The sequence below is a fragment of the Myxocyprinus asiaticus genome, chromosome 24 (assembly GCF_019703515.2).
Source record: "Myxocyprinus asiaticus isolate MX2 ecotype Aquarium Trade chromosome 24, UBuf_Myxa_2, whole genome shotgun sequence".
NCBI classification, from domain to species: Eukaryota; Metazoa; Chordata; class Actinopteri; order Cypriniformes; family Catostomidae; genus Myxocyprinus; species Myxocyprinus asiaticus.
In genome coordinates, this window is record NC_059367.1 from 640,507 (window position 1) to 657,067 (window position 16,561).

Below are 16,561 nucleotides of genomic sequence, written 5' to 3' on the forward strand. Positions count from 1 at the left end.
TGACGGTTGACGCGCTGTTCTGTGTTCACGCGCAGATACACTGTTTTCAGCCGTTGCGGAACAGTTCACATGTATTGTAAAGGCAATGTGCTGCTGGTTCCAAACATTTGAAGCCACTTAAAGTTATAATACAAATCTGAAAGCTCGACACAGTATCACAGAAATGTAGGAGGTGACGGCGTTTACCAGATTTGTAATGAGGAAGATTATAACCTGCCAAATAGAGTTTGACACTGCAGTGCACTCTCATTGTTCCATCAAAATAAAAGCTCCAATGAAGGTGAAGTAAATACAACAGAAATATATTACTATTGTATTAAACAAATCCTCAAAATAATAATAATTCAGTATCATATTATTATCAGGGCTGTTAACTGATTAAAAATGTAATCGAATTAATTACATGGCATGCCGATTAATTAATCGAATTAATTGCATACATAAATATTTGTTGAGAAAGCCCCTCAAATAACAATGATTTAATATATAATGATTAAATAATTATAGTTTATTTAAATAATTATAATAAAAAATATATATATATATATATATATATATATATATATATATATATATATATATATATATATATATATATAATAAAAATAATATATAATTATTTATATATCCCTATTCATTTACACAAATGTTTGTAAAAATATACAGTATGTAAGTAAACATTGCTTTATAAATTATATATATTATATTCTAAATTAAATACCATTCTTTCTTGTGTTCATTTAGAGGAAAAACTGTGGAAGAAATTCATTTTTAACTAAATTTATATTTCATTAAATATTTTGAATGTACTTGGCTACAATGGCTGTTAAAAATTATTTAAAAATTATGATTTAAACTCACTTTTATGTCATTTTTCCCGGCTGAACGGTTGATTGGGGCCTCAGAAATCGTAACCCAGGGGTGCTTTATATATATATACATATATATATGTACACATCATTATCGGGCAAAAATTTCAAGAGTATTTCAATATAAATGTTTGCTTATATTGTAACTCTGCTGATTTTATTTCATCCTCTCTTTACTGTGTTTGTCAGACGCTGGTGGAGTACGGCTCTAACGTGACGGTGCAGAATCACCAGAGCGAGCGTCCGTCTCAGTGTGCCGAGCGTCAGGGTCACAGCACATGCTCGCGGTATCTGGTCGTCGTGGAGACATGCATGTCGCTCGCATCACAGGTCGTCAAGCTCACCAAACAACTGCACGAGTAAGAGCGCACACCTCGAGTATTTCAGTGTGAACTCACATGAGTGGGACATTAATAATGGTCATCTGAAATGGTTTCTGCATTTCACAGACAAACTACAGCACGAGTAGCTCTACAGAATAAACTTCAGCTCATTTTACATGGACAAGAACCAAACGGAAGGTCTTTTCTTTATTCTTTTCAGATCTTTTCACTGTAATACGACAGTAATGTGATGTTTGCCTTTTTTTGCATGTTAAAATACTCCAGTAAGCCACTTCTGACTCTTTGTCTGGCCAATGGAAGACTGGAAATGTTCTGGAAACCTGTTTAAGAACAGCAGTTAATTTTGCAATTCAGTTTGGTGATGCAAAAATGACACACTTTAGCTTAAAGAGTCATGCTGTTCATCAGATCCTCATGTCTCTCTGTTTGCTTATTCAGCGCTCATGTTCCTGCGGCTGAGTTGTGGCCAGAGATGACGTTAACGGCTGAGGTCGCTGCTGATAATGGCCAGTGGATTCTGAGACAGAGACATGTGGATGCAGATGCTGGACTGAGGAAGGGGGCGGTGGAGGGCACCAGCGGGGTGGAGTTAGGGGCAGGGCCTGGAACTGGACCGATGAGGAGGCAGGGCGTGGCGGAGAGGCAGGAACTAAAGCTTGCACGTCTGAAACAGATCATGCAGCGCTCGCTCAGTGAGTCGGACAGTGAAGCGTACCCGCCGGACGAGTCCAAACACTCCAGACCCGAGAGACCGACCCAACTGCCCATCGCTGAGGCCGAGGAGCCCCCTGTCGGATCACAGGTAATGGCGAAACACAAACAACCGTCAACCAGTGAGCACAAGTTTTCCTTTGTGCACAGAACTTCCAAATCTATGGACATTTACAACCCTTCTCCATCATCGGACAACAGCGACCCCGATCACGACGCTAAAACAGAAGTGACGGGAGAATCTCCTGATAGGCCAAAGGTCACCACGAGTCCCAAGAGCGCTCTGAAATCACCATCGTCTAGAAGAAAGACCTCACAGAACCTGAAACTCAGAGTGACATTTGACGAACCGCCACGTAAAGACGAACCTGTGGTGGAGGTGAAAGTCACCACCGGCAAAGAAAAGACGGAATCAGGGAAACGGCCCTTTGGAACATTCCGCTCCATCATGGAAACACTGAGCGGAAACCAGAACAGCAACAATAACACTCAGACTAGCGCTGGTAAACAGTCAAACGCGGCTTCAGCACACAGTCCAGCGGGGAAAAAGACCGAATCCAAGAGCAAAAACAAGCCAAGTGCCGTCTAGAGTCGACCGATGTGCTGTTTCATGATTTATTCATGTCAGGAGTCAGTGTTTCAGAAGAATCAAACTATTATTAACATCGTCAAATTATTCTGATGAATTTGGATTGATTGATACAATTTAGAGCATGAGATTAGAAATCAGGTGCTTTTGAAAATCGTTTTCACCCTCTAAACTGCAAAAAGTTCATGATTATGCAGTATCTTTGATCTCTAGTAAAAATATCGAAACATCCTTAAAACAAGATACATTTACCTGGGATGCAATATTGCGTGTGATGTTATGTAGGGATGCACCAGTATTTTTTTGGGACAACACATTTCAAGATTTTAACAAAAAAACTAAAGGCAGATACCAAAATTTTGCCACTTATTTGTTGCCACTTACAGTGAAAGATAAATACAAGATGAAAAAAAAAGATTTTATTTTGAGTTATTTTGCACTTCTAAAACATTTTTGCATGTCTGTTTTTTCCTCGTGTGACCCCGTGTACACATGCGTGGACGTTGTGTTTTGGCTTTGCTATACGCTATGCATAATTTAATTTAATTTAAACCGACTGATTTCAGTTCAGGAGACTCTGTGCTGTCAGTAAAGGGTTAAACTTTAGACACACCGAGTCATGTGACAAAACAACATGGCAGCGATCTCAGCGGAGTTTGTGTTTGGTTGAAATGCCAACAAAACTACATCTGGTAAGAAATATCATTACGTTTTTACACTGAAACCTGTTTGAGTCAAAAGATTAGAGTCTCTAGTTTCATCCGATAGGACATTTTTAAAATTTGAGCAATTAATCGCAAAACGGCATGCTGTTAAACACAATGACCACATTTGTGGACTGTAGGCTCATTTTCAGTTAAAATATCCAATATTCACTGTCTGTGTATTATCACACTGAGAATTAATGGATGCATTCATAAGCTGAATAATGTTGCTTTCAGAGGCTTTATATGGAGTTAGGATGAAAATAAGGTGCATTTCAAACTGTTCTGAGATCAGTGCAGACAGACAGCACACTGGAGGTTAAGTCGTTCACTAAATAGGGAGCAAGGGAGCATCCTATAGCTCTCTATGCAGTTAAGTGCATTCACTCCTAAAATCTGATCAAAAGTTCAGTTTCAGGCTGCAGATGATGTTTGGATCACTCAACATGTTTGACAGACATGAGACAATGATAATCAGTACATAGATTCAGAATTTATAATGTATCATTTTATTTTAACATGATTGACAGTGATTGGATGATGCTGCACATTACTTTGAATCAGAATTAATTATGATAATTTCTGATGTAATGTCTGTAACATTTCAAAAACATGAATAATCAACAGTCCTGGAAACATCATAAACTATTTGATTAAAATCTGACTTTCTATATATTGGTTTCACAACTTAGTCCCACTGTCTACATACGAGGACATACATTTTTAGGAAAACTATTTGCTCTAGAAATTATTATTTTGTTGCATGTTTATTAGATGCCACTAGTTACAAATCAAAAAGGGGATTTCCATTCCATGCACACAGCAGTCACGCTCGGATCTCAGGAGGTTAGAACTCACTGTTCACATATTATGATAAAACATAAAGAAATGGATATTGTACATATTCAACATGCGTTTTTGGATTTAATTTATTTAGTTAGGTGTTTCTTTGTATTACACAGAAAAATGATTACCAACTTTTTTAAAGTGCAATAAATGTACATAATTATTAATAGTCCATCGTTTTGTTTTTTCATATCTGTGTTTTCATGGATGAATGATATTCCAGTGGTTTTAATTTGGTCAATAACTGGCCGATAAATATCAGTGGTCAGTACATTGGGGCATCCTTAAAATAAAATTAAACTTACAACTGACACATTTCTACCAATAGAGCTGGACAAAATAAACATTTAAAATGATCTGAAAACAAATTAATCAAATGATATCTTGCTTCTCAGGTAAATTTATCTTGTTTTACTAATGATTAGATATTTTTACAGGAAACAAGACAGAGATGGACAAAGAAAAGTCCATCCCCCCAGTATTACTGTAAATGTAACACTAATTTTGCAATACTGTGATTTTGTACAGGCTCAATAATCAGCAGAACCAGCGATGTGTTTCAGAGGATGAAGGCAGTCTGTAATGAATGAATGAATGTTCAGTGACCTCTTCGATTCATGTGTTAAATCATATCTGAAATAATATTTTTCAGACCTGAATCTGTTCAGTGCTGATCAGACCTGCTTGAGACTTGTGATCAAAGTGTTTCTAATGTAACATTTATAATTCACAGAACTCTCACCACAAGTAAGTTTATACGTAATCTGTAATGTTTGAGTAAATGAATGATTTATAATTTAAGTACGTTTGAATGCAAGATGCATTATATTATTGCAATCATTGTAATGACATTTGGAGTTTGAAATATGTTTTCAACTATTACAAGAAAGAGATAGTAGCAACACAAGAAAATATTAAAATATTTACACAAACATTCATATGTTAATGTCTGAATGGATTTTCCACACTTCTCAGAGTTTAAGCATTTCATTATAAAACAGCTGTAAATAATTGCGATCCTCATAAAGAACAGTGATACATTATTGTGACAGTGATTAATTGAATCACATGTCCAAAGCAAGTCTAGTATTGCCCTTGCAACTGGTGAACTAAAAACCACAATGTTCTTTCCAGAAAAATTATTTAATGGTTTACAAAACTGGAGGGTTTTACTGTTTGAATCGAACCCTTTAAACTCAGATGGGCCCGTGAAAAACAGTTGTCTAAATATTAATAACTACAGTCTTGAACAACACAAAATAGGTGTCGTTTGAAAGCTTAGAAGCTCTACTTTCCAATGCATGTAGACATTATGACCAAAACTGAACAAGTGCTTTTAAATTTACAGACAAATCAGAAGTGTTCCGTTTTGATCATTTATAAAAAAAATTGCACTGTTCATATTATTGTAATCAGTAAAAACATCAAACTCATCATATAGTCATGTGTCATATGTTGTTGGAAAGTTCTCAAAGAGTAGAATACAACCAGCCTATTTGTTTTACTCACAGACAAAAATATAGCAAGTAATAGCTAAGTAAATGACTTTGACAATTATGTTGGTGTTGCTTATATGCCACGTTTTTGCTTATATCTTCACGAAAAATAAACGGAACATATAATATCACATATCATTATTTAGAGGAGGTGATTATTTTTCAAACGAGTCCACACACAAGATAATCAGATGTATAGATCATTAGATAATCCACATGAAGCACAATGTTACATATGGCCACCAGGAGATGGCGCCAAATACATGACACAGACTCAATGATGACTCAAATGACACAGAATGAAACTCATTCTATGAAATCTCATTACTAAAATCATGTCTGCATGCTATACAAACCTTTAGTCATTGTTGTGTTTGCATGTGTAATTAGTTCTTATGTACAATTATTATGTTTTATTTGTTTGGAGATGTTTTTGGACACTATGATAAATTATATTTGTAATGTTATAACTTTTGATTGCTTTGTCGTATCAACACAACATTTGTGTCAGATACAGTTGACATGATTGGGAACAAAACAAAAGCAGTTTTACGGAGCCACCTTATTTACACCCAGAGATATATAATGTCAAATCAGAATAATAATAAAAAATAAAAATAAAAATAAAAACATAAAAATATATATATATATATATATATATTTATTATTTTTTTTTTATTTATCAGCAGTTTCTTAGGCTGAGAGTCTCAGAATGTATCAGAATCTATATCCTTATTATTATTATTATTTTAAAGTTTTCTTTACAATGATATCAAACACTTGTGTTTTTTTTTTTTTTTTGTCGAGTTATAAGCCTTTAATTTTGGGTGTGCCACTGAAACAGGAAATCTTTAAAAACACCTTCAGAGCTTAAAGGGTTAAAGTGATGAATTAACTCTTGTTTACTGGACAACAGTGAGCAGCAGCCGTTTCACACCTCTGAAGAGACAAACGCTTTAATTGGTGACAGCTGAAAGTGCCCAAAAACCCTGTAAAACTATCTGACAGGCAGAGAGACCAGGTAAGACAGCAGGGGAGAGAGACCCTTCAAAAACATCTGAAACCAGTCTAAGATGGTTGGAGGGTCTTAGCTAGTTTAAGCTAGTCTCCCAGCCTGACCAGTTGTATGGAAGAAGGTTTCTACCAGTTGATTAAAAAATTTGATTCTGTAAGTCTTTATTATGAGACATTTTTAATAATTATAACTTAGTATCTCATACAAATGAGAAACTTTTTTGTAATTGTTATTATGTCAAAATATTGAGTAAAATCTTGTAATTATGAAGGCCCATTTCCAACACATTGAAGGGAAAAAAAAAAAAAACTGCTTTGGCCATTTATAATTATAAGATACTAAGTCATATATCTGAGATAAAAAGTTATTAGATTTAAAGTCATAATTATAAGATCGTAAAGCCAGTTGCACACTGGCCGAGAAACGTTGCGTCACCGGTAGGACAAGGCACAGGTATCGCACACAGGACGAGTCGATGCGGTGCAGGTGGCAGTCCAAAGTTGTGAATCTAGACACCATACAAACAAAAGTAACGAAGGTTTTTGTACTTCAACGAGAATGAACAAAGTGACGTTGATGAGTTTGCAGGTTAGTGTATGAAACTGGTGTAACTGCGCAAACTGAATGATTAGAAATGACGATGTTTATTATGCAATTTCTCTGTATGTAGCATTATCTTGGCTGGGGGATGTGGGTGTTTGGAGATGAGATGGCTGGTGGACTTCAGGGCACCCACTTTTTTGTGTGGGCGCCCCGGCAAGATGCCGCCCATGCATAAATCGGCCCCTGTTGATGTGTGCATTTACATCTGGAAGATATATTTAGGTTGTTTGCTCATCTACAATATGGCTATAAGACCTTTCTTCTCAGATGTCAATCAGACATTCAGCAGATGTCTTTGAGACGTTTTTTGATTTAGAATGTTTATCTGATCTTTGTAAGATGTTCAGGAGATGTTTTTTTTTTTTAAATGCAATGCTTTCCAGATGAAAAGATCAAAACAAACATCTCAGAAAGGTATGTGTGCTTCTATAGAAAAGTACCCCAAACCCTCTAAAACCAGTTGACAGATCAGCCTGACCAGGCTGAGAGACCAGCTAAGACCAGCTAACCATTTTAAGCTGTTTTTGTTTTCATCACAGACAGACAGACAGACAGAGAGAGAGAGAGAGAGAGAGAGAGAGAGAGAGAGAGAGAGAGAGAGAGAGAGAGAGAGAGAGAGAGCTAACGCGGGTTTAAAGCTGTTGTGTAGCATGAAAATGGAGGCGATGAGCGCTTGATTTGACAGCAGGCGAGTGGTCTATAGATTTTTGTGTCCATTGTTGTGGCTTATTTGTGTTCGCTTTACTCAGTCAATCAAATATAATTGACAGCGCTGGGCTCGCGCGCGTGTTAGAGGATGACAGCAGTTAATGGCGCGAAAGTTTCTCTGCTGGAGGAGCGCGGGAAACCTTCCCGCCAAACCGAGACAATTTCTCATTCATTGATGTAATGACACAGATGAGGCATAATAATATAATCAACCTTTCAAAACACCGTTAATTATTCTGCTGCTGTTCCTGCTCCATCAAATATCAGCAATAAACAATTAAAACAGATTAATGTGTTCATGTGTTCATTCACACTTACTTAAGAAAACTGTCTAACCGGAAATAATACAGAAAGTTTAATAATAAAATGTGATGGTTGTTTATGTGATGGTATGATGTGTTGTGAAGATCTTGTTCTGTTTAAGACCAGAAGAGGGAAGCAGAGCTGAACAGAAAACAACATCATCATTATTATCAGATATTCAACTTATACATCATGTATTAATAAGCTATAATCATCAGTCAAAAAGTTTTAACGTTTTGATTTCAGACAATTTGTTCTAAACTGAATTGAGAAGCTAATTATTTAAATATTTGTTATTATTAAAAATGTTATGAAATGCAAATTGCATCACATACATGCAGATTTTGAAGATTCATTGGTTCACTGTTGTTGCTTTAAAGTAAAACGTCACGTGTGTTTGTGTCAAAAACAGAACGAGAAAAAAACAACCAAACTGACAAAGAAAAATGTACAACACAACATTCAAAACTGTCAAGTGATGCAGTAAATTACACTGTTTGTTCTTCTATCAGATTTACAGGGAAAAACATTCAGCTGCAGCAGTTCTCCTGTCAGTCAGTCTGGTGAGTGTGACCCTGCCTGTGACCTTTGACCTCCTGTCAGGCTTCTTGCCCTGAGAAATAGTTCATAAAGAGACAGTTGAGAGCGTTTATTTATTGTGTTATACCACTACACCACTGCATCCAAATTCACACATGCAACTTCCTATGAAATATCAGTTTTTTTAAAGAGGGGTTTTGTCTCTTTATTTTACAGTGAAGTATGTATCTAAAATGGAATATGGAAATTTACCAGCATTAACCGTCTTATTATGTTGGGCTTATCAAACCATACGCCACCACTGAAGGGTTAATGTACATCACATGAGTAGAAAATCATTCAGCAACATCACAAGTGCACAAATTAATTTCATGACACTTTTATAATAAGCATTAACATTTCTGATATCAGATATTTACATGGCACACAGGACACTGACAAAGGTTGTCAGAGGTGATAAAAATCTAGTTTCAAACACGTGTGTCGAGTTCGTAAAAATGTTATCTTTATGTCCATATTGGTTTCACAATTTTTTGAAAAACATTTATAGCATTTTTTTACAATAAATAAAATAAAATAATTGAATGGCTTTAACATTGTCATGTGGTGTAGCCTTGAAATAAAAGGTATTAAAATACATTCCATGCACCTTGAACACGTGAGAGTGCATGCAAATTAATCATTAATATCAATGAAGTTTTGCAACATATTTTTCAAGGATTATTTATTTATTTATTTTTTACCAATATTGTGAATATCAAGAATATGAGAGGTTTTCTCAGGATTACATCATGTGGCCTGAATAAAATGTGCCTTTTCATAAATATTTTGAAAAATGGTCATAATATTGATATTTAATATAACAAAATAGTGATATTTTTGTAAAATCTTTCCACACAGTCATGAGGGTTTAAAGGTGTCCTCTCTGTTTATTAGGGATGTCCCGATCCAATTTTTTGGAGAACAAGTATGAGTAATGAAAGGTTTTTTTGGTACTCACTGATACTCCAGTTTATTTCAATTTTATCATCAAAATGGTGTTTAAATAAATAAATTCATTCAAACTTTAATCAAATGAAAGTGAAAGTGTAACAATTCATTTTCAACATAAAATTGTTTTATTTTTTAAAAAACATCACAACACAACATTGGAGTTATTTTTGTCCAATAAAGTGCTGTAATACAGAGCATCATAGATGTGAGATATTGCTCAAATATAATACAATTATTATTGATTTATTATTATTATTATTAGTTGTAGTAGTATAACTGTGAATATTACATAATATTACATAACTATACAGTTCTGTCGCACTCTTTTTTAAATTTAAATCGAGCTTTTATTTTGAAGTGCTTCCTTAACATTAACAGGTTTACCGTTTCACTGAAAAATCGAATGTTGCACTTATTACATTTTTTTCGAATTACAAATGCATGGTGGCACTTATGATTGCCGCTAGTGTTCTCTACCATCAACTTAAGCCTGCGATGCTTTTGGGAAATGCAGCCCAGATCGGTTTGATCACGTCCCTGAGGTGTGCGATTAAACCGGTGTGTGTGTAATCTGCACTTGTGCTGCTGTTTACCAGAAGTTGAGAGGCTAAAGAGGTTTTAATAAAGAAACAGCAGCTCAAAACAGTCTTTTGAGAATTACAATATCTTTATTTTTATATTACCAACATTCAAATAATCACAGAAATAATGGAATACAAGTTTAAAGCTGTTTTTACATCAAACTAAGAATGTATTAGGTAACAAGTTAGTCCATTTGAGCCTACTCCCAGTTCATCCATCAGTTATTTTCACCACTTTTGGAGCTACAAGTGGAATGAATAGCTTTTAGGAACCACTATGACAAACTGTATTAAGAATTAACACTCTATCGTGTGGTATCGTGATACTTTAGCTGGTATAGTATCGTAAGATATGATAATGGTATCATGACAACCCTATCCCACTCTGGAAAAGTCAGTCGCTACGTGTCTCAAAGTGATTATTAAACCACAAACGGCTGCTGTTTAATTAAATAATTTAATTAAAAAGTGAATTAGCTCTCTGCTCACTGTCATCTGCTACAAACAGAGCGTGCAGTGCTCATGATGGTGTTTTCTGTGTATGAATCAAGGATCTCTAAAAGGCACGGGCACTTTGTGTCTTTATGTCAACACAACACCGACTCTACACATTCATAAGCACTCACATATAAAGCGCAACACATGCAAACTATATACATTTATTTATCTCATTAAATTGCAGCTTTTGCTGTTAAATAATCTCACTAGGACATGAAGTGATTTTCATTTGTGCGCTGAATGTTTACGTAATGACATGCATATATCAGATGGTATCGAAGCATTTTCTCTGAGCACAAGCACATGAGTGCAGAATCGTTATCGGTACATCTCTACTGTTTATTTGTTTTTTGTCACATGACAAAAGAAAGGCCACCTGTATGTTGGTTACACCACATGACTTTGATCTGGTGGAAAATTAGTTTTTTCAAGTATTAATAAATATTTTTTTTTAAATAAACTTGTTTCACTGCTTATATTTTAAAAAAATAACAATAAAAGATTATTTTTCACTACTCATGCCAACATTTTCAACGTTTTTTTTTTTTTCTGCCGTCACTGGACGATTACACCACATTACATTTTTGACTTTAAAATAATCAACAGTTTTCCTGACAAACCACTGGACTGTTTTATTGGTTCCTGTCTTCATAAGAAGCGAGATTAAAACTACCACAATGGGGGCCTGGGTATCTCAGCGAGTATTGACGCTGACTATCACACCTGGAGTTGTGAGTTTGAATCCAGGGCATGCTGAGTGACTCCAGTCAGGTCTCCTAAGCAACCAAATTGGCCCGGTTGCTAGGGAGGGTAGAGTCACATGGGGTAACCTCCTCATGGTCGTGATTAGTGGTTCTCGCTCTCAATGGGGCGTGTGGTAAGTTGTTTGTGGATCGCGGAGAGTAGCATGAGCCTCCACATGCTGTGAGTCTCCGCGGTGTCATGCACAACGAGTCACATGATAAGATGCGCGGATTGACGGTCTCAGACGCGGAGGCAACTGAGATTCATCTTCCACCACCCAGATTGAGGCGAGTCACTACACCACCACGAGGACTTAGAGCGCATTGGGAATTGGGCATTCCAAATTGGGGAGAAAAAGGTGTTCCAGACAGAGAAAACAATCATTTTAAGTGTTCTATGTAATAAAAATAATTTCAGGCTCAACTTGTGCAGTTATTGGCTATCATAACAACTGAAGTAGTTTATGACATCAACGTTACTCATCTCAGTTCATAGCCTCACATCAAGCACCCACTCATTAAACTTTGACAGGTGAGGCACTGTCAAAAAATGGTCATCGTGACTATCAGCACTATAAAGTCACATGCTTTTTTAAAAATTCTGACACAGTTAATACGCAAAACATCACATTATCTGCTAAGAATATACACTAATGCAAGTGAAAACACTGGAGACCGGAAACTGAAAACAGGTGTCTGTTATGGAACACTTCCGCATTCAGGAAAAAGGTAAATATTCCTGGTTCAATACAAGTTAAGCTCAATTGACAGCATAATGTTGATTACCACAAAAAACAAAAAAAACAAAACAAAAAAAAGTCAATGGGGTCAATATTTGGAGGGTTTAAAGACAGATATGTGAAGCTTATAATTTTATAAAAGCACTTACATTAATTCTTCTGTTAAACCTTGTGTATTATTGGAGCTGTAAAGTGGTTTAAATCATAGGTTTTATGGTTATTTTAGGGTTTAAGGCATTACATCATCATGGCAATGAAGTTGCAAAATTGGCTATAACTTTACACGGAAAAGGTTAGTAAGTGATTTTATCACACTAATATCATGTTAACGCACATTATGTTTACGATATTCTAACTTTTTTTAATTTGTCAGATTTGTTTCTTGAGGGTGCTGAGAATCGCCTGCTTGCATGTGAAGTGACTGAGACATGTAAACGACCAGTCACGGTTTGTTTTGTTGTTACGTGCCATCGTGTTACTACATTAATAGACCGGTGTGCAACACAGTGTCATTTAAATGGTCCGCATATCAGAGCCGTGGCAGACGCGTTTGAGCTCATAATGTTAAAGTGCTCACCTGTTTCATTCTCCCTCTCTCTTCTCAACAGTTCCCTTTAACTCTTCTAATGATAAAGGCAAATATCAATAAACTAATATCATATATACCATCAGCTAATATGCACATATCTCATTTAAACGGATGTAATAAACCAACCTCACACAACTTGAGCAGATCCAGTATCCTGTGGAGCGCTCATTTATTTACCTCTAAAGCACGTATTCTAACTGTCTCCCCTTAACAGTTCCCTGTAACTTTCCTAATGATAAAAGGCAAATATCAATAAACTAATATCATATATACCATCTGCTAATATGCACATATCTCATTTAAACAGATGTAATAAACCAACCTCACAAAACCTGAGCAGATCCAACATCCTGTGGAACTCTCATTATTTTCCTGTAAAGCATGTATTCTATCAGTCTCTCCTCAACAGTTCCCTGTAACTTTTCTATTGATAAAAGGCAAATATCAATAAAACTAATATCATATACCGTCTGCAAATATGCACATATCTCATTTATACAGATGTAATAAACCAACCTCATGAAAATCCAGCTGCTTTTTCCTGTTGAAACGCTCTTCTAATATCTTCCTCTGAAGTGCATATCCAATCATCCAGAATCAAAAGTTCCTCTAATTCACAAATCATGATGGTCAGTCCATGACAATCCAAGCTGGCGATCCATGTTGTTTAAACTGTCAGGAGATTGCTGTTCCCTGGATCCGATGAGCGCACAAGTGCAACTTTAATGTAAATGTGCTTCACGTGTGCTAATAGTAAATGTCATATTCACTATGCACTGTATGTACAATTGGTTTGATTCCGTCTTTTGTGAGAAAATGCTATTACTAATGCGCACGTCATCCATGGTTGCTGGACTACTGTGTGTACTGGTATTTCCTTCCTAATATATTAACAATTTCTTCATGTGCAAATAAATTACTAAAATTTGATGACAACAGAAATCAGAAGAAACTGCTATCTACCATTTAAAATACAATATTATTTTTTTATTTTTATTTTATTATTTATTATTTTTTACAAGTTAAAGTGTTGTGTGAAATTGAGTAAATATAGTGCTAAATCAGAGTTTATTATAATTTAATTTAAGCAATTTTAATGCTTATGTTATTTACTATATTAAATTGTGTTATATATCGGCATTGTATCAGCCACCCTGCTCTCTGAATATCATGCATCGGCCAATAAAAAACCCATATCAGTCGACCATTACTACTATTTTATAAAATCATGTTATCACACATATTGTTTATGTCTTGTGTCTATACTTTTGAAACAGTGAGTATTTTAATGTTTACAGATTGACCCCATTGACTTCCATTGTAAGTGTCTCACTGGAACACACATTTTCTTTCTTTCTTTTTTTTTTAAAGAATATCAAAATGACAGAAATTGAAAACATGAAAATCATGGGTGTATTTAAGTGATAAAAATAAATGTCACGTCATTGACCTGTGTACTGATAACAAACAGTGTTTTTCATCTGTTATGAGTAACTGTGTTTCATGACACAACACATGAGTGACCGATCTGGTTCTGTTTCATCACATCGACTCACAGTACTGCTTTAACATCCAAGAACTGCACTGAGAAAAAACACACATATCTCCAAATCAAATATTTGGATATTGAAATAAAGTCTGAGGAATGTAATTTTTGCCTCCCAGTGTTTTTAAGATCTTGTTCACAGGAATCGCTGAAGAATTCCCTAAAAGACATTGTGGACAAGAATGTTTTATAGATTGCTTGAGATATTTAACTATACATTTGCATGAGGAAATGCTTAGTTTCACTTTGAAGTGACTACACTATTATTTCACCCTAAAACGATGCATTTGTTATCAAGGGAATGACTGACTCACAAACAAGACAAACATTAAATGAGGCGCTGTATCTGTTCACATGTGATCAGTCAGTTTGTCTGAGTTCTGCTGCTTCATATTTATTAAATATTGATCCTCATTTCTGACATAAAGAATGTTACCGATCTCCTTCTTTTCAGCGTTTGATGGCAGCGCTTTTGTCTGGTCTCTCTGGAAGTTATTCATTGGAACACAATGGCTGCTTTATCATGTTTCACTGATCTCTGGGTTTCTCCTGTTATCGCATGTGTGTGTCTCCAGTAGGGAGGCGTTTGGGGTTCCTTGCCGCCCGTGGAGGGACCATCTATGCCTCTGGAGAGCTGCAGCATCATTTTGCGCTGTTGTTCCTCCGTCCACTTTATTTGTTGTAAATAGCAGCTCATTACAGGCGGCCAGATATGAAGCGTCTGTCACGGCTCAGTGGCACAGCACAGGTTGTTTGTTATTCTGTTGTGCTCGAGTAAATATCGTCCCTCTTGGATGAAGTGTTACAATGGTTGGCGTTTTTATCCTCCATAAGTGAGTTTTGAGACTGGATTACACGAGACAGATGTATTCATAATGTTCTTAACTGAAGTGGACAAATATCTGCCTCAGTTGCTTAAGTATTAACACATAACTGTCATTTATTTGTGGTGACGTGTCTGAGAAGCTGCCTGGTTCTCTGCAGGTTCTGTTGATGGTTTCAGTTCTCCTCTGATGACACACCTGTGTTTCTGCTGGACTAAAAGGATCCAGCCTCTTGTTTTTGAGTCTGTGCAGACTTAACCCCTTAAACTCTGGAGCATTTTTGTGCTGCCACCAGCAATTTTTCACACTCAAATTTAAAAGCTCTACATTCACACATACTGTGGAATGCAGTAATTGAAAAAAAAAAGAAAAGAAAAAAAAATCAAATTTTTCAGAGAACCCCCCAAATAAAAAACTCAAATTATTCATAAATAATATTGTATTTGTTTATAATCTTATGACAAACTGAAAGTTTATATATATATATATATATATATATATATATATATATATATATATATATATATATATATATATATATATTTTTTTTTTTTTTTTTATTATTATTTTTTTTTTTTGTCCTAACTTTGTAAACATGTAATTCTGGTTCTGTTCACTCTATCTCACTTTGAAAAGTCTCATTTTATCCTACAGATGGCAGAAAGCACTAAAAAAAAAATTCTCTATCACCTTCCATCACAATATACAGATCTGAAATGTAGGTGGCGCTCTAATGCATTTTATCCCTCACAGATGTGCTCGTCCATAGACATTCAGTCAAATTTTCAGTTCAAGCATCACCTGTGTTGTTTTATTGAATATCTCGGCTTCTGAGTGGACTAGAAGCTCAATCTAGGAGTCATTAGAAAGCTGACATCCTCCCCTTTATAACATTTTATCAATAATCAATAGTCAAAAACATATTTTTCTGATGATTTTTTTAGCATGATTTTCCTTCTGGATGGCATATTTTGTTCTGGACATGTAAGATATAACATTAGATTATTCACACAAGCAAGCTCACAGACAAGTAAACAATGGCGCATTTTTGGTAATAGCAAATATAAAGTTTTTAGCTATTTGGGACTTACAGCAGCAGTTATTGGAGCATAAATGAGATGTTTGTATTTGATGACTTACAGAAATCATATTTCACTTTGTATTGGAAACTAAAAATTGCCCGTAGGTAAGAGTGAGAGTGTGAATGTGTATGTCTGTGTGTGTTGCCCTGTGAATGACTGGCCACCATCCAGGGTGTTTCCCTGCCTTCGGCCCGAGACAGCTGGGATAGGCTCCAGCACTACCCCGTGATCCTTTAT

The 16,561-nt window shown here is 35.6% G+C and overlaps 1 protein-coding gene across 6 annotated transcripts in view; it reads left to right on the forward strand.

The window, feature by feature from the left end:
• Nucleotides 1–16,561, forward strand: part of LOC127414552 (synphilin-1-like) — a 285,700-nt gene that overhangs the window by 14,861 nt on the left and 254,278 nt on the right. For 3 of the 6 annotated variants that reach the window (XR_007892817.1, XR_007892816.1, XR_007892818.1), the window contains exons 8-10: nt 1,059–1,228; nt 1,319–1,390; nt 1,652–3,535. Coding sequence is in view for 1 of the 6 variants with exons in the window: in XM_051652658.1 (XP_051508618.1) it covers nt 1,059–1,228; nt 1,319–1,390; nt 1,652–2,513 (1,104 nt within the window). In the remaining 5 variants the exon portion in view is untranslated. Of the gene's footprint in view, nt 1–1,058; nt 1,229–1,318; nt 1,391–1,651; nt 6,071–16,561 lie in introns of those variants that run through there. The other 3 variants (XR_007892815.1, XM_051652658.1, XR_007892819.1) reach the window with 3 other exon arrangements.